Consider the following 26,453-nt stretch of genomic DNA (forward strand, 5'->3'; position numbering starts at 1 on the left):
ATATAACCCACACCAGGGCAGGAAGGGGTTAAGCCACTGGAGTAGCGGTAATGTCATGTGTGAACAAAATAGAGAAGAAAGCGCCACGGTGAGCAGGGAGCCATGGCAACCTCCGCGGGAGCGGGCGAGAGGCGACAGCCTGCGCCACCGCAATGTCCCAAATCTTCAGTATTTCCAATAAAACCCAGCGCAGAAAACAGAAATATCTGAGGAACAGCGGAAATGTGAACTGGTGAACACCGGCACCGAGTCACCGCGAGCTGCCGAGTACCAGCCACCACCCCACACCCCGATATCACACCGTCGCCGCATATTACTCATCCTGTATTATACTCCAGAGCTGCACTCACTATTCTGCTGGTGCAGTCACTGTGTACATACATTACATTACTGATCCTGAGTTACCTCCTGCATTATACTCCAGAGCTGCACTCACTATTCTGCTGCTGCAGTCACTGTGTACATACATTACATTACTGATCCTGAGTTACCTCCTGCATTATACTCCAGAGCTGCACTCACTATTCTGCTGCTGCAGTCACTGTGTACATACATTACTGATCCTGAGTTACCTCCTGTATTATACTCCAGAGCTGCACTCACTATTCTGCTGGTGCAGTCACTGTGTACATACATTACATTACATTACTGATCCTGAGTTACCTCCTGTATTATACTCCAGAGCTGCACTCACTATTCTGCTGGTGTAGTCACTGTGTACATACATTACATTACTGATCCTGAGTCACCTCCTGTATTATACTCCAGAGCTGCACTCACTATTCTGCTGGTGCAGTCACTGTGTACATACATTACTGATCCTGAGTTACCTCCTGTATTATACTCCAGAGCTGCACTCACTATTCTGCTGGTGCAGTCACTGTATACATACATTACTGATCCTGAGTTACCTCCTGTATTATACTCCAGAGCTGCACTCACTATTCTGCTGGTGCAGTCACTGTATACATACATTACTGATCCTGAGTTACCTCCTGTATTATACTCCAGAGCTGCACTCACTATTCTGCTGGTGCAGTCACTGTGTACATACATTACATTACTGATCCTGAGTTACCTCCTGTATTATATTCCAGAGCTGCACTCACTATTCTGCTGGTGCAGTCACTGTGTACATACATTACTGATCCTGAGTTACCTCCTGTATTATACCCCAGAGCTGCGCTCACTATTCTGCTCCGGTGGTCGGCGCGGTCAGTACACGCTGATACAAGATGACGTTTATTTGGTCCCTTCAGATACAGGAGGAATCGGCCGTTTTACAAAAGATGAAGTATAAATAACCTGGGGGTGGCGCTCGGGCAGTACAGAGATGGCAGTGCCGGTCGCTCGCTGCCGCCGTCCTCCGCGCTCCTGCAGGACGGACGTCTGATGTGGCACTTAATAGAAAACAGTCATTACCTAAACATTGGGGCGACGCCCCGGACCCCAGGACATGTATCCGGCGGGGGGCGATGCCCCGGACCCCAGGACATGTATCCGGCGGAGGGCGATGCCCCGGACCCCAGGACATGTATCCGGCGGGGGGCGATGCCCCGGGCCCCAGGACATGTATCCGGCGGGGGGCGATGCCCCGGGCCCCAGGACATGTATCCGGCGGGGGGCGATGCCCCGGGCCCCAGGACATGTATCCGGCGGGGGGCGATGCCCCGGACCCCAGGACATGTATCCGGCGGGGCAATGACAATTATCACAAAACAGGAAATATAAAAACACAGCGCTCCGCGGAGAGCGGCGCCGCCCTCAGTCCAGCGCGATGATGTCATCGTCCGCCGGCTCCAGGCGCTGCCGCTTGCTGCTGACGACCTCCTCCGCGGACAGCTTCCTCTTCAGCGTCACGGTCTCCGTGGTGACGTCGCTGCCGGAGGGACCGTCCTCGTCAGACTCCACCATCAGCACGTCGTCCGCTTCTTGTACTGTAGAAAAGGAAAAATCGTCACACAGTGTCGCGTGAGGTCCCTGCCTGCTGACGGTTTCCCCCGGAGGAAGCTCCAGGCCTCGCCGCTCCGCTAACAGAATCATTTATCACCTTACAACCTCCGTTTGCTGTCAGAGAATGGAAATATTGCTGAGTAACTGCTCACAGCTGAGGGTTTGTTACAGTTGTGCCCGGTCTGGACAATCCTCTGCCTGACACACTGTAACAAAGCATCAGCAGAGGAGAGAACCTGACCAGTCACATTCACTAGCAGCAAGCAGAGATCTTACCCACTGAGCCGACACGTGGCGCTCTGGTACCTGCAGACGTGGAGGGTTGTGCTCCGTCGTCGCTGCCATTGGTGATACTTTTGCCGCTTTCCTCCGAGGGTCTCTGAGGGGCTTTCTCCGGAGCGTCGCCAACAACCTCAAACTCCACATCCTTCTCCAAGTCCTCACTGTAGAGGTCAAAGTGACAAGGTCAACATGGCCGCCGACAGCCGCGGACTGCTCCTGCCCGCCAGTCACCCGATGCCCCCGTCCCGACAGCCGCGGGCTGCTCCTGCCCGCCAGTCACCCGATGCCCCCATCCCGACAGCCGCGGGCTGCTCCTGCCCGCCACCCGATGCCCCCATCCCCACAGCCGCGGGCTGCTCCTGCCCGCCAGGCACCCGATGCCCCCGTCCCGCCAGGCACCCGATGCCCCCGTCCCGCCAGGCACCCGATGCTCCCGTCCCGCCAGGCACCCGATGCTCCCGTCCCGCCAGGCACCCGATGCTCCCGTCTCGCCAGGCAACCGATGCTCCCGTCCCGCCAGGCACCCGATGCTCCCGTCCCGCCAGGCACCCGATGCTCCCGTCCCGCCAGGCACCCGATGCTCCCGTCCCGCCAGGCACCCGATGCTCCCGTCCCGCCAGGCACCCGATGCTCCCGTCCCGCCAGGCACCCGATGCCCCCGTCCCGCCAGGCACCCGATGCCCCCGTCCCGCCAGGCACCCGATGCCCCCATCCCGCCAGGCACCCGATGCCCCCGTCCCGCCAGGCACCCGATGCCCCCCGTCCCGCCAGGCACCCGATGCTCCCGTCCCGCCAGGCACCCGATGCCCCCGTCCCGCCAGGCACCCGATGGCGCTCACCTCTGCAGCACGTTGATCAGCAGGGTGTAGTCCTGCAGGAAGTCGTCCGCCTGCAGCCGGGTGCCGTGCCGGATGCTGAAATCTGACAACTGCCGACTGTTGTTTGCTAAAAAAAAAATAAATAAATTATGTATAAAAAAATTCTACGAACAACAAAAGTGCAACAGAAAAAGGAAGAGAAAGACCCCAAATAACGGAGGACACGGGCGCCCCAGGGGAGAGCACCAATCACTCTGCACGGATCGCGGGGGGAGCACCAATCACTCTGCACAGATCGCGGGGAGAGCACCAATCACTCTGCACAGATCGCGGGGAGAGCACCAATCACTCTGCACAGATCGCAGGGAGAGCAGCAATCACCCTGCACAGATCGCGGGGGGAAGCACCAATCACTCTGCACAGATCGCAGGGAGAGCAGCAATCACTCTGCACAGATCGCGGGGGAAGCAGCAATCACTGCACAGATCGCGGGGAGAGCACCAATCACTCTGCACAGATCGCAGGGAGAGCACCAATCACTCTGCACAGATCGCGGGGGGAGCAAAAATCACTCTGCACAGATCGCGGGGGGAGCAAAAATCACTCTGCACAGATCACAGGGAGAGCAGCAATCACTCTGCACAGATCGCGGGGGGAGCAGCAATCACTCTGCACAGATCGCGGGGGGAGCAGCAATCACTCTGCACAGATCGCGGGGGGAGCAGCAATCACTCTGCACAGATCGCGGGGGGAGCAGCAATCACTCTGCACAGATCGCGGGGGGAGCAGCAATCACTCTGCACAGATCGCGGGGGGAGCAGCAATCACTCTGCACAGATCGCGGGGGGAGCAGCAATCACTCTGCACAGATCGCGGGGGGAGCAGCAATCACTCTGCACAGATCGCGGGGGGAGCACCAATCACTCTGCACAGATCGCGGGGGGAAGCACCAATCACTCTGCACAGATCGCGGGGGAAGCAGCAATCACTGCACAGATCGCGGGGAGAGCACCAATCACTCTGCACAGATCGCAGGGAGAGCACCAATCACTCTGCACAGATCGCGGGGGGAAGCACCAACCACTCTGCACAGATCGCGGGGGGAGCACCAATCACTCTGCACAGATCACAGGGAGAGCAGCAATCACTCTGCACAGATCGCGGGGGGAGCACCAATCACTCTGCACAGATCGCGGGGGGAAGCACCAACCACTCTGCACAGATCGCGGGGGGAGCACCAATCACTCTGCACAGATCACAGGGAGAGCAGCAATCACTCTGCACAGATCGCGGGGGGAGCAGCAATCACTCTGCACAGATCGCGGGGGGAGCAGCAATCACTCTGCACAGATCGCGGGGGGAGCAGCAATCACTCTGCACAGATCGCGGGGGGAGCAGCAATCACTCTGCACAGATCGCGGGGGGAGCAGCAATCACTCTGCACAGATCGCGGGGGGAGCAGCAATCACTCTGCACAGATCGCGGGGGGAGCAGCAATCACTCTGCACAGATCGCGGGGGGAGCAGCAATCACTCTGCACAGATCACGAGGGGAGAGCAGCAATCACTCTGCACAGATCGCGGGGAGAGCAGCAATCACTCTGCACAGATCGCGGGGAGAGCAGCAATCACTCTGCACAGATCGCGGGGAGAGCACCAATCACTCTGCACAGATCGCGGGGAGAGCACCAATCACTCTGCACAGATCGCGGGGGGAGCACCAATCACTCTGCACAGATCGCGGTGGGAGCACCAATCACTCTGCACAGATCGCGGGGGGAGCACCAATCACTCTGCACAGATCGCGGGGAGAGCAGCAATCACTCTGCACAGATCACGAGGGGAGCACCAATCACTCTGCACAGATCGCAGGGAGAGCAGCAATCACTCTGCACAGATCACGAGGGGAGCACCAATCACTCTGCACAGATCGCAGGGAGAGCAGCAATCACTCTGCACAGATCGCGGGGAGAGCAGCAATCACTCTGCACAGATCGCGGGGGGAGCAGCAATCACTCTGCACAGATCACGAGGGGAGCAGCAATCACTCTGCACAGATCGCAGGGAGAGCAGCAATCACCCTGCACAGATCGCGGGGGGAGCAGCAATCACTCTGCACAGATCGCGGGGGGAGCAGCAATCACTCTGCACAGATCGCGGGGGGAGCAGCAATCACTCTGCACAGATCGCGGGGGGAGCAGCAATCACTCTGCACAGATCGCGGGGGGAGCAGCAATCACTCTGCACAGATCGCGGGGGGAGCAGCAATCACTCTGCACAGATCGCAGGGAGAGCAGCAATCACTCTGCACAGATCGCGGGGGGAGCAGCAATCACTCTGCACAGATCGCGGGGGGAGCAGCAATCACTCTGCACAGATCGCGGGGGGAGCAGCAATCACTCTGCACAGATCGCAGGGAGAGCAGCAATCACTCTGCACAGATCACGAGGGGAGCAGCAATCACTCTGCACAGATCGCAGGGAGAGCAGCAATCACTCTGCACTGCTCTTATCCACACATCACTGCTGATACCGTTCAAATTGTCTCTTCAGGAAGGAAGAAGATGACCTCTAGCGCCACCTATTGGAGGTAGCAATCCTAAAACTCAAAGTGGCCCTTTACCGAGCCTTTTCATATGACCTAGGATTTCTGCCAGATCAGAACCTTTATTTGCAGACACAGTGTTTCGGGGTGATTGTCCCTCGTCAGTGCAAAGTATAAGATCTGATCTGCTGAATGAGAAGCTATAGTGGGGTCTCAGGGGAAAACCTTTCTCCTTGTGGAGACTGACAAACCAATCTGTGGTGAGGAGTGTTATGATTCAGGGGCCGAGGAATGCGGAATCCCAAAAGGTAACAGAGTGGCTGGAACCTTAACGGACGGCAGACCTAACCCTGACACACAACTAACAGTAGCCGTGGGGCGAGCCTACGATGACCTGGACGCCTCGACACAGCCGGAGAACTAAATAATCTCACAGATAGAAATATAAGAAAGCTAATCTGCCTCAGAGCAGTCCCCAAAGATATAGATAGCCCCCCACATGTAAAGACTACGGTGATATAGAAAACACAATACAAAGCTAGAAAAACAGATTCAGCAAAGGTGAGGCCCAAACGTTCTTTATAGGAAAGGATAGGAAGGAGCACTGTCTGCAACCGTAAAAACCCTAATATATACCAGCACTACTGATATGGAAAAATCCTGAGGTCACACAACCTCTCCCCCGCTACATCAGCACTCTGATGTTACTGGGATCCAAAAACACTAATATAGATGAGGGACTGAATAATACCAAGCATGACAAAAACAACACATAGCAGAATCATGGAGCCAAGTATACAGACACTCCCAGCAGGGAATGATCCCATTCCACCAAGAACTCCACACAGACAAAATAGGAATCAAGCATTAGTATCAAAGCAGAAAAAGCAACAAGAAAGTGGAAACAATAAGCAAGAGGTACAAAGACCACTTATCTGAGAGGAGTTCTGGCCGTGAGCAGGGCTGGTTACAGAATGTCCTTAACACACAAGAGACCATTGAGCACCGGCAAGTAACCAGAGAAAACTACTCAGTTATATAGGCCCAATCTGACCCTGATTGCCACTCCTCTACCGGTGTGTGGCTTTCATTCCACACATCAACTGCACCGCCAGCACTGACCACAAGAGGGAGCCCCGAACTGGAAAACATATTCACAACAGCGGAGTCTTATAGCTGCAATGCTCCTCTAGGAAATATGCAAATTGTCTCTCCAGGGAGGAAGGAGACAAACTCTAGCTGACACTGCGGCGCCCTCTACTGGAGCAGGTCTGCACTACGTCTACAGGAGCGGCGCTGACCACTTCTCACTCATTTTCCATCCTCTGATGCATCATCTGTACATGATGCCGATTGTAGATGTGCCCGGTTTGGGGTCTGCAGCTCCCGTGGATCTCCGTGGTCAGTCACAGACCCTCCCGCGATCCTCCGCGGGTCACAGACCCTCCCGCGATCCTCCGCGGGTCACAGACCCTCCCGCGATCCTCCGCGGGTCACAGACCCTCCCGCGATCCTCCGCGGGTCACAGACCCTCCCGTGATCCTCCGCGGTCACAGACCCTCCCTGCGCCTCCCGCTCTGCAGTGGTCTCAGGACGTCACTCACCGTCTGTCTCTCCGGCCTCCGAGGAGATGAGGATTGTGCCTTTCCCGTCTTCAATCTGCACGTCGGGGGCCACCATGCCGAACTTCTCCTTGATGATCTGGGAGACATAATAAATCCCCCATTATTATGAGCCGCCGCCGTTCAGGACTCGAGGACCCCGGCTCCGGGCAGCAGCCCCCCGTCCTGCGCACGCACCTTGTCCTGCAGCGTCTGCACGGTCACTTTGTGAACATTTAACTTGACGGTGACCTCGGGGCGGCTGGCGCACACGTAGCAGTTGGCGTTGGGGGGGTCCAGGACGCACGGCACCAGCAGCTTCTTGCGGGGGTTTGGCTGTTTGTTCAGAAACACCTACAGGATGGAGCAGAGGGTCAGGGTCTCATCCTGCAGCTGAAGCCGGGCCCCCGGGAGGAATGGGGGCCACGCACCGTCCTGCACTGGTCCAGGCTCCCCGACAGGATCTTCAGCCCCTCCAGCACGATGAGCCCGGATATGATGGCGTTGGTGGTGGCGATCGCAGGTATGATGTTCCCGGCCATCGCTGTGTGAACAAAACATGTCCTATACTGACAGCATCTACAAGAAAACACTGGGGGAGGCAGGCGGCGCGGCCCGTACAAGAAAACACTGGGGGAGGCAGGCGGCGCGGCCCGTACAAGAAAACACTGGGGGAGGCAGGCAGCGCGGCCCGTACAGGAAAACACTGGGGGAGGCAGGCGGCGCGGCCCATACAGGAAAACACCAGGGGAAGCAAGCGGCGCGGCCCGTACAGGAAAACACTGGGGGAGGCAAGCGGCGCGGCCCATACAAGAAAACACTGGGGGAGGAAGCGACGCAGCCCGTACAAGAAAACACAGGGGGAGGCAGGCGGCGCGGCCCGTACAGGAAAACACCAGGGGAAGCAAGCGGCGCGGCCCATAGAGGAAAACACTGGGGGAGGCAGGCGGCGCGGCCCGTACAAGAAAACACCGGGGGAAGCAGGCGGCGCGGCCCTCGTACACAAAAACACTGGGGGAGGCAGGCGGCGCGGCGCGTACAAGAAAACACAGGGGGAGGCAGGCGGTGCGGCCTGTACACTGCGAGGAGGCATAGGAGCTTACACTTTATATCGAAGCGGCTCTTCATGGCCATACTGAAGATGAACATCCTGAGGTTGGCTGCGGAGGTCACAAAATCCATGGCTGGGGGGTCATCCTACAGAAGGGAACCCAGGGGTTAGGGGAGGGCAGGGGCTTCCTGTCCGGCCGACAGCGGCTCACACACATCAGGGATATATCTCGGATTTCCACCCATCGGTGCCGTATCCACAGGACATGAAACAATAGGGAACGGAGCAGTGAGAGGGACGCACCTTGTCCCACACCAGCTCCGCGCCGTCCCCCTTCTTAGAGATCTGATCCCTTAAAGTCTCGACACTGTGAGAAAACAGCCGAGCGTAACCGGCGACGTCCAGAACCTGCTGGTCCTTCAGGCCGACCCCCAAGGACGCCGTCTTCTGCGCCGCAGCATCGATGTCTGAGGAGAAAAAGAAGAAGAGACAATTATCGGGAAAACTCCCGAAGTGACTGCAGGTGTCAGACGGGAGAGCGGCCGAGACCGTCCGGACCCCGGGAGACCGGGGGGCGCGAGACGGGAGACCGGGGGCGCGAGACGGGAGACCGGGGGCACGAGACATCGCAGACAAGATGGCGGAGACACGAGATACATACCGCCGCTCTGCAGGCCGGCCCAGTCCAGGGGCGCCGGGGGTGTCCTCTTCCTCCACAGCTTGTCCATGGTTAGGAGGTAACGGATGTCATCTTTGAAAAGCTGGAAGAAGCCACGTTGTTATCAGAACGTGACATGTGGCACCCGGGAACAGCACACAGCCCCCAACCCCATACACCCTCCTCCATACAGCCCCCCCATACAGCCCCCCTCCATACAGCCCTAGCATCTCCCCCGTAAACCGCGCCCCGTGATATGACCCCGACATCACAGGGGCTGATTACCTTGTTAAACAGCTTGGTGGGATCGTAGCCGGTGGACTTCGCCCACTGCTTGGTGGAGACACGTTTGATGTCCCCGTCCTGGTTGGAGGCGTTGGCCCTCTGTGCGGCCTCGGTGGGCTCCCCTGGAGGAAAGACGACAGAGCAGAGGGCAGTGGTACCCAGGTACGGTCACCTCTAGATACAGGAGCGAGGGCTGTATACTCACAGGAAGCCTCGGGGTCGGCGGTGTCTGGAGAGACCTCCTGATCGGCGTCCTCCTCCCCGAATAACTGGCTGCAGAGAGGAGGCGAAAAGAGGGCACAAATCACCAGTGAGACACATACCGGCGCTGGGCCCTGCCATGGGGGGGATCCCTGGCATGTGTGGCCCCGAGCTGATCATGGCGGGGGCTCCCCGGCTCACGTGGACCCAAGCTCTTCATAGGGGGGATCCCCAGCACACGTGGCCCTGAGCTCATCATGGTGGGGGCTCCCCAGCACACGTGGACCCAAGCTCTTCATAGGGGGGATCCCCAGCACACGTGGCCCTGAGCTCATCATGGCGGGGGCTCCCCAGCACACGTGGACCCAAGCTCTTCATGGCAGCAGCATCTTACTTGAACAGGTACTTGGCCCACACGATGCAGTGGATGGGCTCGGAGGGAGTGTTGCGGATGGTGCAGCCGGGGAATGTCTTCTGGGTGGGTTTGGGTTGACATTCGTAGCATTCGGTGACCCCCTGACAGGAGGATAAAACAGTGAGGGGGCCGCACTACGGAGCGGGGGCGGCTGTTGGACGGCAGCTACAAACCTTCTTGATGACGGTGACCTGGCCCAGGTACCCGGCCGTGCCGCTCTCTATCAGGGGGACGTCGGCCGCCAGACACATCCGGTTCACGTGATTCCGTGCAGCTGAAATCAACACAAGAGAAGCTGCACTGACTAAAGATGGCGCAGACACCACACATCCGCGCCGCGCACCACACGTCCGCAGGCGAAGCCGGATGGCACGGAGCCGGGGTGGCCCAGGTCTGCGCTCAGCGGAACGGACCGTACCTCTGTTATCCAGGGCGTTCATCACCAGCGTGAACTTCTTGAAGAATTCAACATCGTATTCAGCACTGAGAAGACAAAACCAGGAGACACCGACTGACAACAGAGAACAATAGCGTCACCTGTCTAAAGCCGAGAGATGAGCGGCGTTACTCCGCTGCTGTCAGGCTGTTTTCTGGTCAGCGGCCATGTGACAACGGCCAAACCGCGGTGGAGGAACACAAGGCAACACATGCCGGACACACAGGGGGGCCACGCTCCTCGGCAGCACATGCCGGACACACAGGGGGCCGCGCTCCTCGGCAGCACATGCCGGACACACAGGGGGCCGCGCTCCTCGGCAGCACATGCCGGACACACAGGGGGCCGCGCTCCTCGGCAGCACATGCCGGACACACAGGGGGCCGCGCTCCTCGGCAGCACATGCCGGACACACAGGGGGCCGCGCTCCTCGGCAGCACATGCTGGACACACAGGGGGCCGCGCTCCTCGGCAGCACATGCCGGACACACAGGGGGCCGCGCTCCTCGGCAGCACATGCCGGACACACAGGGGGCCGCGCTCCTCGGTAGCACATGCCGGACACACGGGGCCGCGCTCCTCGGCAGCACATGCCGGACACACAGGGGGCCGCGCTCCTCGGCAGCACATGCCGGACACACAGGGGGCCGCGCTCCTCGGCAGCACATGCCGGACACACAGGGGGCCGCGCTCCTCGGCAGCACATGCCGGACACACAGGGGGCCGCGCTCCTCGGCAGCACATGCCGGACACACAGGGGGCCGCGCTCCTCGGCAGCACATGCCGGACACACAGGGGGCCGCGCTCCTCGGCAGCACATGCCGGACACACAGGGGGCCGCGCTCCTCGGCAGCACATGCCGGACACACAGGGGGCCGCGCTCCTCGGCAGCACATGCCGGACACACAGGGGGCCGCGCTCCTCGGCAGCACATGCCGGACACACAGGGGGCCGCGCTCCTCGGCAGCACATGCCGGACACACAGGACGTTCTGCTGCCAATAACAATGATTCAGAGCAAAATTAAGAGTCACTTCGCCCCCGGCTCCAGGATTCTGCTTCTTCGGGTGTTTACACTGCACGATTATTGGGAAAGAGGCGTCCGCAGGAATAACCCCAAATAGATCAGCGACACCCCCTCAACAATCGCCCCCCTCACCCCAAATGTCTGAGAACGCCCAGAACACAGGAGCAGCAACTACCGGAATCTGTCACAACGATCCCCACCCCCCGCTCTGCAGACGCGAGGAATCTAAGGGGGCGAACACCGCAATCTCCACCTCATGTGCGGTACAGGGACAAGCTGCAGGAGGGGCACCGAGGTCACATGACTGCAGAGCGGGGGGGGAGCGCAGCGCGGCAGAGCGGGGGGGGAGCGCAGACCAGGGCGGCAGAGTGGGGGGGGAGCGCAGCGCAGGGCGGCAGAGCGGGGGGGGAGCGCAGCGCGGCAGAGCGGGGGGGAGCGCAGCGCGGCAGAGCGGGGGGGAGCGCAGGGCGGCAGCAGAGCGGGGGGGAGCGCAGGGCGGCAGCAGAGCGGGGGGGGAGCGCAGGGCGGCAGCAGAGCGGGGGGGAGCGCAGGGCGGCAGCAGAGCGGGGGGGGGAGCGCAGGGCGGCAGCAGAGCAGGGGGGAGCGCAGGGCGGCAGAGCGGGGGGGGAGCGCAGGGCGGCAGAGCGGGGGGGGAGCGCAGGGCGGCAGAGCGGGGGGGGAGCGCAGGGCGGCAGAGCGGGGGGGGGGAGCGCAGGGCGGCAGAGCGGGGGGGAGCGCAGGGCGGCAGAGCGGGGGGGGAGCGCAGGGCGGCAGAGCGGGGGGGGAGCGCAGCGCGGCAGAGCGGGGGGGAGCGCAGCGCGGCAGAGCGGGGAGGTGAGCGCAGCGCGGCAGAGCGGGGAGGTGAGCGCAGCGCGGCAGAGCGGGGAAAGCGCAGCGCAGCAGAGCGGGGGGGAGCGCAGCGCGGCAGAGCAGGGGGGAGCGCAGCGCGGCAGAGCAAGGGGGGAGCGCAGCGCGGCAGAGCGGGGGGGGAGCGCAGCGCGGCAGAGCGGGGGGGGAGCGCAGCGCAGCGCGGCAGAGCGCAGCGCGGCAGAACGGGGGGGGAGCGCAGCGCGGCAGAGCGGGGGGCTGCAGTGATGACTCACTTCATGATGCTGTCGTGATAGGCGGTGATGCCGGCCCCCGGACAGAACTGCAGGACGCTCTCCTTGGCCACCTGAGGATAACACAGGAGGGCAGACGGTCAGCGAGCGCAGCCAATCACATCCCCCACAGACGGCGGACCCCTTACCTGCGCCTTCGATCGCCCCACATGTTTCTTCTGGAACAGAAACTGTCGGTTCAGGTTACTGACATCAATCGTGTCCAGATCAATCTAGAAAACAGACACCAGAATCAAAGAGTGACGCAACGCTCTGCAGCAGCAATGACGGGGGAGGGGCGGATACAGAGAGGTGTTCTGCAGAGACACCACCTGCATACAATGCTCTACAGAGAGAAGGCAGATGCTCTGCAGGGACCCCTTATCCCCCTGTGATGCTCTGCAGGGCCCCTTCCTCCTCCCCTGTGATGCTCTGCAGGGCCCCCTCCTCCCCCTGTGATGCTCTGCAGGGCCCCCTCCTCCCCCTGTGATGCTCTGCAGGGCCCCCTCCTCCCCCTGTGATGCTCTGCAGGGCCCCCTCCTCCTCCCCCTGTGATGCTCTGCAGGGCCCCCTCCTCCTCCCCCTGTGATGCTCTGCAGGGCCCCCTCCTCCTCCCCCTGTGATGCTCTGCAGGGCCCCCTCCTCCCCCCCCCTGTGATGCTCTGCAGGGCCCCCTCCTCCCCCCCCCTGTGATGCTCTGCAGGGCCCCCTCCTCCCCCTGTGATGCTCTGCAGGGCCCCATCCTCCCCCTGTGATGCTCTGCAGGGCCCCATCCTCCCCCTGTGATGCTCTGCAGGGCCCCCTCCTCCCCCCCCTGTGATGCTCTGCAGGGCCCCCTCCTCCCCCCCTGTGATGCTCTGCAGGGCCCCCTCCTCCCCCCTGTGATGCTCTGCAGGGCCCCCTCCTCCCCCCCTGTGATGCTCTGCAGGGCCCCCTCCTCCCCCCTGTGATGCTCTGCAGGGCCCCCTCCTCCTCCTCTGTGATGCTCTGCAGGGCCCCCTCCTCCTCCTCCCCTGTGATGCTCTGCAGGGCCCCCTCCTCCCCCCCCTGTGATGCTCTGCAGGGCCCCCTCCTCCCCCCCTGTGATGCTCTGCAGGGCCCCCTCCTCCCCCCCTGTGATGCTCTGCAGGGCCCCCTCCTCCCCCCCTGTGATGCTCTGCAGGGCCCCCTCCTCCTCCCCTGTGATGCTCTGCAGGGCCCCCTCCTCCCCCCCCTGTGATGCTCTGCAGGGCCCCCTCCTCCCCCTGTGATGCTCTGCGGGGCCCCCTCCTCCCCCTGTGATGCTCTGCGGGGCCCCCCAGGCTCGGGGTCTCTGGACAATGGCTCCCCTCCCCCCGGCTCCGCACCACGTCCAGGTTGGTGAATCCTGTGAGGAGAAGGTTCTTCAGTAACTCGCAACCGATCCCTCCGGCCCCGACCACCAGCACCCGACACCCGGACACCGCCTCCGCCAGCTCCGTGCGCAGCGCCCCGGTCACCGCCATCCTCAGCCGCCTCACAGCGCGGGAGACACAACAGAGCCGGCGAGAAACAACGGCCGCACAGCGACCCCTGCCGGCCGGAGGACTCCCGAGCAACAGCGCAGCCGCACAGCGACCCCTGGCGGCCGGAGGACTCCCGGGGAACAGCACGGCCACACAGTGACCCCTGCCGGCCGGAGGACTCCCGAGCAACAGCGCAGCCGCACAGCGACCCCTGCCGGCCGGAGGACTCCCGAGCAACAGCGCAGCCGCACAGCGACCCCTGCCGGCCGGAGGACTCCCGGGGAACAGCACGGCCACACAGCGACCCCTGCCGGCCGGAGGACTCCCGAGCAACAGCGCAGCCGCACAGCGACCCCTGCCGGCCGGAGGACTCCCGAGAAACAGCGCAGCCGCACAGCGACCCCTGCCGGCCGGAGGACTCCCGAGAAACAGCGCAGCCGCACAGCGACCCCTGCCGGCCGGAGGACTCCCGAGCAACAGCGCAGCCGCACAGCGACCCCTGCCGGCCGGAGGACTCCCGGGGAACAGCACGGCCACACAGCGACCCCTGCCGGCCGGAGGACTCCCGGGGAACAGCACGGCCACACAGCGACCCCTGCCGGCCGGAGGACTCCCGAGCAACAGCGCAGCCGCACAGCGACCCCTGCCGGCCGGAGGACTCCCGAGGAGCAGCGTGAATGTCAGCAACACCTGGCGGCCGGAGGACTCCCGGGGAACAGCGCAGCCGCACAGCGACCCCTGCCGGCCGGAGGACTCCCGAGCAACAGCGCAGCCGCACAGCGACCCCTGCCGGCCGGAGGACTCCCGAGCAACAGCGCAGCCGCACAGCGACCCCTGCCGGCCGGAGGACTCCCGAGGAGCAGCGTGAATGTCAGCAACACCTGGCGGCCGGAGGGTGCACTGCAGCGCGAATCTCAGCGTTATCGCCCTCTAGTGGTGAATGTGCGCACTTCAGCAGTTCCGTCTGTGCCTGTGGCGTGATTTTCTGGCACAATCCCGAGGTTCTGGAGATTTCTGGATCAGTGAGGTTTCTTGCTCTACCTTATCCTGGTATCTTGCTGTACGCTCCAGTGTATGTAAATCCGCACTGCATATTCCCTGCTATCACAGAGGTGGGGGAGTATGGGGGGCACAGGGCATATTCAGCTCAGAGTCACTGATGGCAGAGGTGAGAGGGGGCAGATGCGCGGACCAAATGGGCTAATCCACAGGAAGTGTCCGCGGCCGCAGTGGTGACTTCATGTCGATTGTTTATTTGGTCTGAAGGCGAGGAGCCAGAAGCCAGCGGTGATTGGACGCAGGGCTCATGTGACGTCACAACCACACGTGAGCGCTGGTGTGACGCCCTGGCAAAACCAGGTAGTCACAAATAGGCCCCTGCACGACACCGTTCCCTCATTAGGAAACACACAGCCAACCATTAAACCCTAGTCACCCCCTTAGGGACAGATAGACCAGTGGGCGTGACCAGGCGGTTGGACACGCCCACCCAAGGGTTTAGACAGCCCAGGGCGGGAAAAAGAGCAGTTCAGTTCAGAGTTCAGTTTGTAGAGGAGTGTGGGCTGGGGCTAGGGGTAACTCCAGCAGTCAAGTCCAATTTGAACAGTGCCAGGGTAGGAGCCCTGGTGCCATTGGCTAGGAGGCAGACGGTGGTCTCCGTCAGCAGGAGACGGGAAGATGGCTCGGTGGAACCGAGGTGGACCGGGCCAGGGTTGTAGCCCGTCGGTACCGACACGGGGAACCAACCAGGAAACCGTAGCACAAAAGGGGGTACTCGGACCCTGAAGCCAGAAACCAGAATTGACTGGAGCTGGTTAATTAACCGATTGGGTGGGACAGAACCTCTAGTCTTGGCCTCAAAGTGCCTCAAAGAAGACAACAGCCCACCGATAGGGATAAGAGGTCACCACCAGGGCCCATAGATCCCACGGGCCAGCATCTGCGGGCACGGCTCCTTAGGCCACATCCAGCCGGGAGCGGACTCCTACGTTTAATACTAGGAAGTTTTTTCTACTTAACCAGTGCAGGAAAAGGATAGAGACCACCAGCCGGGTGGGGGACCAGAACGCAACCGGCCGCGGCACCGGACACCATCACCTTGGTTTACCAGAGACTTGTGTGTGTTTCTAACCATGAGTACACCAGCACCCTCTGCGGTCGTCATCTCCCCTGCACACACCAACCGGGTCCCGGAGCCACCATCCCTGCCCACGGAGGGGTTAACAACTTGCTGCGCAACATCTCCCCCGGGTGCCCCGTAACAGCAGCGGTGGTGTCCCACCTCACCACACACCGTGGGTGGCGTCACAAACTTAATACGGCTCAGCCCGTACATATACGTCCCCCCATTTAATCAGCGTGTCCGCGAGACCCCCGGGTCCGGAGACCCTCGAGCCACCTCTCCTGAAGGCTCGGACCCGAGCAGCGCCGGCTGCTGGCAAGGGGGCGGCACACTGGTACCACGAGCCCGGATACCGCTGGAATTGCAGCGTTACAGGAGGTGAGTATAGTCTATTATTATACCTGAGGCTAACAGGCTGAATCAAAAGGAATGTCCTAGTAGTGGACAATCCCTTTAAGGGCTTCCAGGTCTCGGCTCTGGGTCTGGTATTGATGGAGACTGACTCTGTTTGAGTCCTGAAGGCCTGGGCTGGAGTCGGTGTGTTATTCTGCATCTTAGCTTCTGGTGAATTCTGGAGTGTAGCGCCGGCGTCCCCGCACTGTCCCTCCTCCCAGCAGGGATGCCGGCGCACTCACCCTCTCGGACGCTCAGTGGTGGCTTCTGCTCCTGATTCTGCCACTGGCTCCCACGTCAGACATGTCTCCCGGGAGAGCGCCTCCAGTGGCAATGCCTCTCCCCATTCTTGTCCGCTAACCTGTACCTGCGCTCCAGCATCCGCTGTCTGTCAGCCATCCTGCCTGCACCCGAGTCTGTCCCTGCATCCCTGACCCTTGGGGTCGGCTGCGCAGTGCCGATATATCCCTTGGAGTAGCACCTGGCACCTGCTCTACTGAAGACAAGGTAGTCGCTTAGTAACGGCCCTCAGTGGTGAGCCCGGTCCACAGTGTAGTGGGTCCACACCCACCAGCGTGACATGAGGTCCTACCTGCGACCTGCCCCAGGTCTTCTACCTTCTGTCTTGTGTCAGCCTAAGGTAAAATACAACCTCTGCTACAGGCGGAAGTGAAGTTCAGCCTGCAAACGTAGATCCTGAGCTACAGCCTAACATAAAGTACAAACTAAGCTACAGCCTAACATAACATACAACCTGAGCTACAGCCTAACATAACATACAACCTGAGCCACAGCCTAACATAACATTCAACCTGAGCTACAGCCTAACATAACATACAACCTGAGCTACAGCCTAACATAACATACAACCTGAGCTACAGCCTAAAGTGAAGTACAACCTGAGCTACACCCTAACATAAAGTACAACCTGTGCTACAGCCTAACATAACATACAACCTGAGCCACAGCCTAACATAACATTCAACCTGAGCCACAGCCTAACATAACATTCAACCTGAGCTACAGCCTAACATAACATACAACCTGAGCCACAGCCTAACATAACATACAACCTGAGCTACAGCCTAACATAACATACAACCTGAGCTACAGCCTAACATAACATACAACCTGAGCTACAGCCTAAAGTGAAGTACAACCTGAGCTACACACCCTAACATAAAGTACAACCTGTGCTACACCCTAACATAAAGTATAACCTAAGCTACAGCCTAACATAAAGTACAATCTGAGCTACAGCCTAAAGTAAAGTACAACCTGAGCTACAGCCTAAAGTAAAGTACAATCTGAGCTACAGCCTAAAGTAAAGTACAACCTGAGCTGTAGCCTAACATGAAGTACAACCTGAGCTACAGCCTAACATGAAGTACAACCTGAGCTACAGCCTAAAGTAAAGTACAACCTGAGCTACAGCCTAAAGTAAAGTACAACCTGAACTACAGCCTAACATGAAGTACAACCTGAGCTACAGCCTAACAAAGTACAATCTGAGCTACAGCCTAACATAAAGTACAATCTGAGCTACACCCTAACATGAAGTACAACCTGAGCTACAGCCTAACAAAGTACAATCTGAGCTACAGCCTAACATAAAGTACAATCTGAGCTACAGCCTAACATGAAGTACAACCTGAGCTACAGCCTAACATGAAGTACAACCTGAGCTACAGCCTAACATAAAGTACAATCTGAGCTACAGCCTAAAGTAAAGCACAACCTGAGCTGTAGCCAAACATGAAGTACAACCTGAGCTACAGCCTAAGGCCCGTTTCACATGTCAGTGAAAAACACTGACGTTTTTCACTGGCGTGTAAAACACGCACATGTCCCTCCGTGTGGCGTGAATTACGGCACACGTGGGTTGTCTAAGTGCAATCCGGGCTCCGTTCTCCGTGGCCCGTGATTGCACTTAGAGATTAACTCACCTGTGCCCGCTCCCGCTGTCCATGGTGCTGATCGCTCCCGCGGTGCAGCATCCGGCCGGCGCTGACCCCCGCAGCAGCTGCTTCTGGGTCGGCTGTGTCGTGCATCATGAATATGCGCGACAGTAATGAGCCGGCTTAGAAGCAGCAGGCTGCACGGGCTGCAGAGGACATCGCTGGACGCCGGGTGAGTAAAAATGTTTTTTTATTTTAAAAGCACGTTTTTTTCTGGCACGTGTTTCACGGATCACACCACTGCGTGGTCTCCGTGCGGCAATCACGGACACGCGGGTACACCGCACGGAGACACGTGCAGTGAAAAATCACTGATGTGTGAGCAGACCCATTCATTATAATGTGTCTGCGTATTTCAGTGATTCTGGTACGTTTAAAAAAAAGCACAAACGTCCCAGAATCACTGACGTGTGAAAGGGGCCTTACATAAAGTACAACCTGAGCTAAAGACTAAAGTAAAGTACAACCTGAGCTACAGCCTAACATAAAGTACAATCTGAGCTACAGCCTAAAGTAAAGTACAATCTGAGCTACAGCCTAACATAAAGTACAATCTAAGCTACAGCCTAACAAAGTACAACCTGAGCTACAGCCTAAAGTAAAGCACAACCTGAGCTACAGTCTAACATAAAGTACAACCTGAGCTACAGCCTAAAGTGAAGTACAACCTGAACTACACCCTAACAAAGTACAACCTGAACTACAGCCTAACATAAAGTACAACCTGTGCTACACCCTAACATAAAGTATAACCTAAGCTACAGCCTAACATAACATACAACCTGAGCTACAGCCTAACATAACATACAACCTGAGCTACAGCCTAACATAACATACAACCTGAGCTACAGCCTAACATAAAGTACAACCTGAGCTACAGCCTAAAGTAAAGTACAACCTGAGCTAAAGCCTAAAATAAAGTACAACCGGTGCTACAGTCTAACATAAGTACAACCTGAGCTAAAGACTAAAGTAAAGTACAACCTGAGCTACAGCCTAACATAAAGTACAACCTGAGCTACAGCCTAACATAAAGTACAATCTAAGCTACAGCCTAACATAAAGTACAATCTGAGCTACAGCCTAAAGTAAAGTACAACCTGAGCTACAGCCTAACATAACATACAACCTGTGCTACACCCTAACATAAAGTACAACCTGTGCTACACCCTAACATAAAGTATAACCTAAGCTACAGCCTAAAGTAAAGTACAACCTAAGCTACAGCTTAACATAACATACAACCTGAGCTACAGCCTAACATAAAGTACAACCTGAGCTACAGCCTAAAGTGAAGTACAACCTGAACTACACCCTAACATAAAGTACAACCTGTGCTACACCCTAACATAAAGTATAACCTAAGCTACAGCCTAACAGAACATACAACCTGAGCTACAGCCTAACATAACATACAACCTGAGCTACAGCCTAACATAAAGTACAACCTGAGCTACAGCCTAAAGTAAAGTACAACCTGAGCTAAAGCCTAAAATAAAGTACAACCGGTGCTACAGTCTAACATAAGTACAACCTGAGCTAAAGACTAAAGTACAACCTGAGCTACAGCCTAACATCAAGTACAACCTGTGCTACACCCTAACAAAGTATAACCTAAGCTACAGTCTAACATAAAGTATAACCTGAGCTACAGCCTAACATCAAGTACAACCTGTGCTACACCCTAACAAAGTATAACCTAAGCTACAGTCTAACATAAAGTATAACCTAAGCTACAGCCTAACAAAGTATAACCTAAGCTACAGCCTAAGGCCTCTGCCACACTCACGTGTAAAAAACGTACGTTTGCTGTAGTCCGTTTTTTGTATCCGTGTTCCGTATTTGCAGTCCGTTTTTCCCCTCCGTGTAGTGTCCGTATGCATATCGTGTGTCATACGTGTGTACGTGTGTGCGTTTTCCTGTGCGTGAAATACGTCAGTGTGTGTTCCGTGTGCAGTCCGTTTTTTGTGCGTGTTTAACATGTTTCACACATTGAGATAATGGTGATTACTTGGAATTAAATGACACATAGGTGTATGTGATTAGGACATAAATATAAGTTAACTATAAACTGTTTCCTGCTTGTATTTTGCCTTGGAGCACCTATTTGTTGAGACAAAAATTGTGGCAATGCCATTATCCACGGAGGCCTTAGTGTTTTTATGTTGGATTATATCTCGTCGTTTTGGCGTTAGACGGCACATGTTGCATTATGATAATGTAAGAAGAACCAGATTGTGGGTGCATCCACTAATGATGATGCGACCTATGCATGGTCATTTCCATACTTTATTTGTTGAGTTACGGAATTTCCCAGATAAGTTTTTTTCATACTGCCGTTTGTCAGTTGAGAGTTTTGATTACTTACTAAATATTTTACGACCTCATTTGCAACATCAGGACACTTGGATGCGGCTTTCCATTTCCCCAGAGGAGAGATTCATGGTGACTCTGAGGTATATATTTTTTTTTTTTAAATTGTTTTTAAATGTGTTATTTTTCACATTGAAATGTGTAATTTATCTTTATTGATCTAATATCTGTGTTGAATCAATGTTTGTGTTTTATTTTGATTTGTTTAATTTCAAATAACATATTGTTGTTAATTGTCAATCATTGTTTGTCTTGTTTTCATAGATTCTTGGCGACTGGTCAATCTTTTAGTGCTTTACATTTTGATTTTTTGTTGGGGAGATCAACCATTGCCGGTATAGTACGTCACACATGCGACATGATATGGCAACATTTAAAAGAACAAATGATGCCTCAGCCAAACAGAGAAGATTGGTTGAAAATCTCTAAGGGCTTCAAGGACTCTGTTGACTTTCCTAACTGCATAGGAGCTTTGGATGGCAAGCATTTCAGAGTTAAAAAGCCACCAAACTCTGGGTCACGTTATTTCAATTTTCATAGGTTTTTTTCCGTTGTTATTTTGGCATTGGTTGACACAGAATACCGATTTATTTATGCAGACATTGGGGACTATGGTAGTGCCTCAGATGCCCGTATTTTCCGTTCATCAAGATTAGCCCAACGCCTGCAAGAAAATGCATTATTGATCCCCCCACCAGTTGCCCTACCTGGTACATCTGGACCGTTGGCACCATATGTCATGGTAGCAGATGCAGGATTTGCATTATCCAAACATGTTATGCGACCATATCCAAGGAGATCCATTGATGACAGGAAACAGTACTTTAATAATCGGCTAACTAAAGCAAGACGTTATGTGGAGTGTGCATTTGGTATTTTAGCTAACAAATGGCGCATTTATCAGACAACTATTCAGTTGCACCCAAACTTTGTCACATCTGTCCTCAAGGCTACCATAGTGCTTCACAATTTCTGTCGGATACATGAAGGAGGAACTTATGTGGATGATGAATTTCAGATAAACCATGTTGTTAATCCAACAGGTGAACCTATGTCTCATAATTCCGTGACATCTGGTTTACAAATTAGAAATTTATTTACTGATTACTTTAATTGTTTTGATGATAATAATAATAGTGATGTATGTTAAGATTGTCTTGGATTTATTTAGATAACAATTTAATATTTTTTCTTATACGAAAATGTTTAATTATTTCTAAACATCTAAGAGCTTAAATCTTACTTGTATTAAATTGAAAATGCGTTAATCATCAACTGACATTTATGTTAACAACATGGATTTCTGAATGTTGTATGTATGTTTTTGTAAATTTCTGTGTTACTATCATGTTTTTTTTGTTATTTGAAACTTACAACATTAATAATGTTAAACGTCTATAGAAAAAATGCAATATTATTTATAAATTTAAATAATAAACATGATAGTTTTTTTCACAAACATATTTTTTTATTAATAATAAGCATATTAATCCATAAAGTAATGTTGTTCTTTTGTCACATAAAAATAATAAATGAACATATTGTTCATCTTATGTTACATTTTACAATAAGTAAATTTTTATGGTATTCTTTCGAAAAATAAAAATATAATTTACTTACAAGAGTACATTTTCAAAATTGTGTCCATTGGTTACAATGTTGTAAAATTGACGACCAATTAAGTTGCTCTCATGTTGGACATTGACATAGACATAATAAATGTAAACTGTGTTTTGAGATTATAAGAAGTAATCTAAACATCAAATTGGTTGGGTACAAATGTGTTCCTAACACTAAAAAAAAACCATGCCATCAAACATATATGTGATCCGTCACTAAATATAATCACACATGTTTTTTTTTTTTTAAACTCAGAGTTGACACATTTTTGGAAATCCCTATTTTTAGAAATTTTGACTCATTCATCATATTTTTTATTTGAATGTCAAGATTACCAAAAATGTGTATCATAAGTCAACAAGATCTTCTAGTGAAGTAACCTGAGTGTTGCTGAGTATGTTGTTTTGTGTGGCCTCAGAAATGGTATTTTCAGGAATGGAAGCAGTTGTTTGCTGAACAACATTCCTATTACTAACTACAGTATTGTGTGGAACAGTCTGTTGCATGCTTGTTTGTCCCAACACATTGCCTGATGTTGAGTACACCTGTGGATCTACATGGGTAATTGGGTATTGTGTGTGTGTATGTTGTTGACCTTGAGGATAGTTGACTGATGTTTGTAAGTGTGGTGTAGGTAACATAGTTGTGATTGGATAATGAGGCATCATGAATGATTGTGGGTATGTTGAACCAGGAAACAAGTTAGGTAAACCACCAATATTTGTGGGTTGAGTAAAGTAACTAGTACTTGGAGTGGGTTGTAAATTCATATAGTTGATGGGTTGCTGTGAGGTTGCACTTTGTACAGTGCTTAAGGCAGCAGTATTGGTTGCAACATACCCTTGTCTAATTGGTGTTGGGAATAACGTACTTGAAGCAATTGAAGGTTGACCAGATTGTTGTAATACTGGATTATTGACTATTACAGTTGCCATTGTTGTTTGTGTTGAAATTGTATTTTGATTGTCTGTTGTGTTTGGGACTGTATGTTGTTGCATAATGGTACGCCAATTTTCTATGGCCTCATATACTCTCACTGGTTCCTGTTCTGCCTGACTAGCTGAAAGTAGGGTCAGCATAGCAGCACGTACACGTTCCTGCCTATCGGATGGAATCTTGGTTAGGCTAGAAGATAAAGACCGACAAAAGCGCTCGGCATCTGTTTCAGGAATCAGAGTGTTCATTATGTGAATAATGCGTGTGTCAATTATTTCCGGTAAGGATCTCATTTCCTCAGGTCTGCGGATTCTTCTTGCACGTAGAGGTTGTGGTGCAAAACGTGGAAGTACATTTGTTTGTGTTGATTGTGTAGCTGGTGTGGTTGTTTGTTGCGTTGATGAGCCTTGGGTGTTGGTTTGTGCACTCTCTGTCCCACCCTCATGTGATTCAATTGCTGCATCTTGTTGAATCTCCGGATTTTCACTGTCTTCTCTGCCAGGTTCTTGTTCTGATGCTGAGGTGGCTGTAGCAGAGGGACCTGCTGTTGGTTGATCATCTGAATCGTCTAGATTATCCTCCGTTCTATAAGAAATGAGACAACATATTACAATCTTAACATTTATATTTGTACAATTATCTTCATGAAGTAAAGGTTTTTTTTTTTTTTTTTTAAAAAAAAAAAAAACTTACTGTGTTACTTCTAAGATGGGTGCTAGGAAGCTTATTTGTTGATAATAAACATATCTGCATTTGCGGCCTTGGCTGGATGAGGATGGTATAGGGTTGTACTCCCTTCGGTACTGATCACGTGCAGAACGCCAACGCCTTTTCACCAAGTCAACTGTGTAATTTTTAAAAATATGTCACTTGCAACATTCACCATAAATCTGCTCACATTAATTAAAATAATGTTTGCTAAATGTAATATACTATTTAACCAAATCATGTTGGCCAAATACTTTTGAGGACTAAAATTTTTGTCATATATTCTTCATTCAAAACCATTTTTAGACATTCACACATAACAAAATAATATTTCTGTTAAATTATCTTTGAAGTAATTGTCATATATATTAAAATTTTCCTTTTTTTTATTTTGTCCAATAACATTTGGCAAAAAAGTCCTAGAAATATTATTTTATTCATGTAGGTCATGATATTGAAATGTCATTTAACTAAATAAAAAAATATTAAAAATAAATAAACATGATTTGAAATTGTGATACGAAACTTAGACTCATAAAACAGGGAAATTAAAAACACATGACAGTTTAATCAGTTAGTTAATTAACTTCATGAAGAATTCAAAGGCAGATTACAAAAATAAGTATACTTTGATTTTTGTAAGTTATGAAATGTTTGGTTACCTTTTTAAAAATTTAACATGAACTCAATATATAGAGTAGGACATATACCAATTCTTCCAAAATATTTTTTAACTAAAAGACAACATAACTATAACAACACATTCACAGTTTGTAATTATTTTAAAAATCCTAATATATATATTAAATAAAAAAAAAATAAATAATTAACAACTTACCATATTTAGCACGCTTTGCAGGCGAACATCTAGCCCATGCATTATTGGGGTACACTTCCTCAGCTACTTGATTCCAATGGCGGTCAACTGTCAGTCGGTCATGGTAACCATCAACACGTGTATCCCATAATGGTGGGTGAGTCTCGACAGCTGTTATCAGTTTCTCCGTGTCCACCCGTGGTGCCATTATTATATTTCGTAGGCGAAATTTTGCTCAAAATATATCTTTCAATACACAGAACTACAACTGCTTGCTTGCTCACTCCTTCTGCAAATGCATAGTTAGTTTTGTGCAAAAAAAATATGTTAGCTACGCCACCTGAAAGTATTTGAGATTGTAACAACATTTCTAATGAAAACACGGACACGGACCACACGGATAGCATACGGAGGCCATCCGTATCACGTACGTGTAAACACGGACCCATAGGATTTAATGGATCCGTGAGGACGTTATGCCGGTGGAAAACGGACATGTCAGCGCTTTTTCGGCACGCTCATACGTACGCACGGAACGGACACACGCTCCGTGCGCAAACACTGACGTGAGGCTTTTTATATTACAAATAATGTGTCAACATCAGCACGTGTCTCCGGTACGTGTAAAAAATGCCAAAAACGTACCGGAGACACGGATGTGTGGCGCAGGCCTAACAAAGTATAACCTGAGCTACAGCCTAACATAAAGTACAACCTGAGCTACAGCCTGAGGCCTCTGCCACACTCACGTGTCTCTGGAACGTGTGTGCCTTTTTTTCCACGTACCGGAGACACGTGCACACGGGGACCTAGGTAATCATAATAATTAGGACACACGTAAGTATTTCGTAACGGAACGTGTGTCCGTTCCGTACTTACGTGTGTCCATTTTTTCAAAACGGCAGCATGTCAGTTTTTTTCCGGGACCACGGGTGTCACACGGCCCGCACCCGTACCACTCGGATGTAGTGTGGATGCGGGTCAGTGTGACACGCGCCGGAGAAAGTCACGTGACATGTTAAAAATTAAATAAACACATACTCACCTCCACGAGTCCTGCTGTCTCTGCCGCGGCTGTCCCCTGCATCCGTCCCCCAGTGAATTTGAACAGCGCTTCTCCTTCACTGGGGGCCGGAAGTAGCGTCAGCGGGGCATGGCCTGGGGCGGAGACTGACATTCAGCACCGCAGACAGCACCGGAAGAAGTAGGTAAGTCGGGGCTTTCCGTTCTCCGTGTGTTATTACGTATAACACACGGAGAACACGTGCGTGCCACAAACACGGCACACACGGATCAAACCACCCCTTTAACACGTACGTGACAAAAATGGTACGTTTTGTCACGTAAGTGTGGCAGAGGCCTAACATGAAGTCCAGCTGCAGGTACAGGCAAACATGAGCCATAAGCTGAGCTATGGCACTAGATACGTTGTAGTCTATGGGGTGCGGTGCAGATCTTTCAGGTGATTGTTGATGGCCCCTCAGTGGTTGGTGCAGGTACAGCCGAGGCTGGGGGTCTGGGCCTCATCTGCGTGCTTCAGCCTTGCTGCTGGGCAGTGGACTTTGACCTCTGGTCTGGAATGAGCCTGTGATGGCAGTTAGATTGTGAGCTCTTGGGAACATGGACTGATAATGAGGCCATGATCTGTGTTCGCGCTCTGTGTCCAGCAGGGC

At 53.6% G+C, this 26,453-nt stretch overlaps 1 protein-coding gene across 1 annotated transcript; it reads right to left on the reverse strand.

Moving 5' to 3' along the window:
• Positions 1–1,229: 1,229 nt before the first annotated feature.
• Positions 1,230–13,950, reverse strand: UBA2 (ubiquitin like modifier activating enzyme 2). The gene is made up of 17 exons (XM_075332071.1): positions 13,716–13,950; positions 12,519–12,602; positions 12,373–12,443; positions 10,226–10,290; positions 9,981–10,081; positions 9,787–9,908; positions 9,397–9,464; positions 9,192–9,313; positions 8,910–9,009; positions 8,552–8,715; positions 8,301–8,394; positions 7,629–7,741; positions 7,396–7,551; positions 7,201–7,297; positions 3,075–3,180; positions 2,260–2,396; positions 1,230–1,937 (listed from the first exon to the last, which is right to left on the reverse strand). Exons 1-17 carry the CDS (start codon positions 13,851–13,853, stop codon positions 1,765–1,767), a joined length of 1,911 nt encoding a protein of 636 aa, XP_075188186.1. The 5' UTR covers positions 13,854–13,950; the 3' UTR covers positions 1,230–1,764.
• Between the last annotated feature and the right edge of the window lie 12,503 nt (positions 13,951–26,453).

The sequence above is a fragment of the Anomaloglossus baeobatrachus genome, unplaced genomic scaffold (assembly GCF_048569485.1).
Source record: "Anomaloglossus baeobatrachus isolate aAnoBae1 unplaced genomic scaffold, aAnoBae1.hap1 Scaffold_173, whole genome shotgun sequence".
Taxonomy (NCBI): Eukaryota; Metazoa; Chordata; class Amphibia; order Anura; family Aromobatidae; genus Anomaloglossus; species Anomaloglossus baeobatrachus.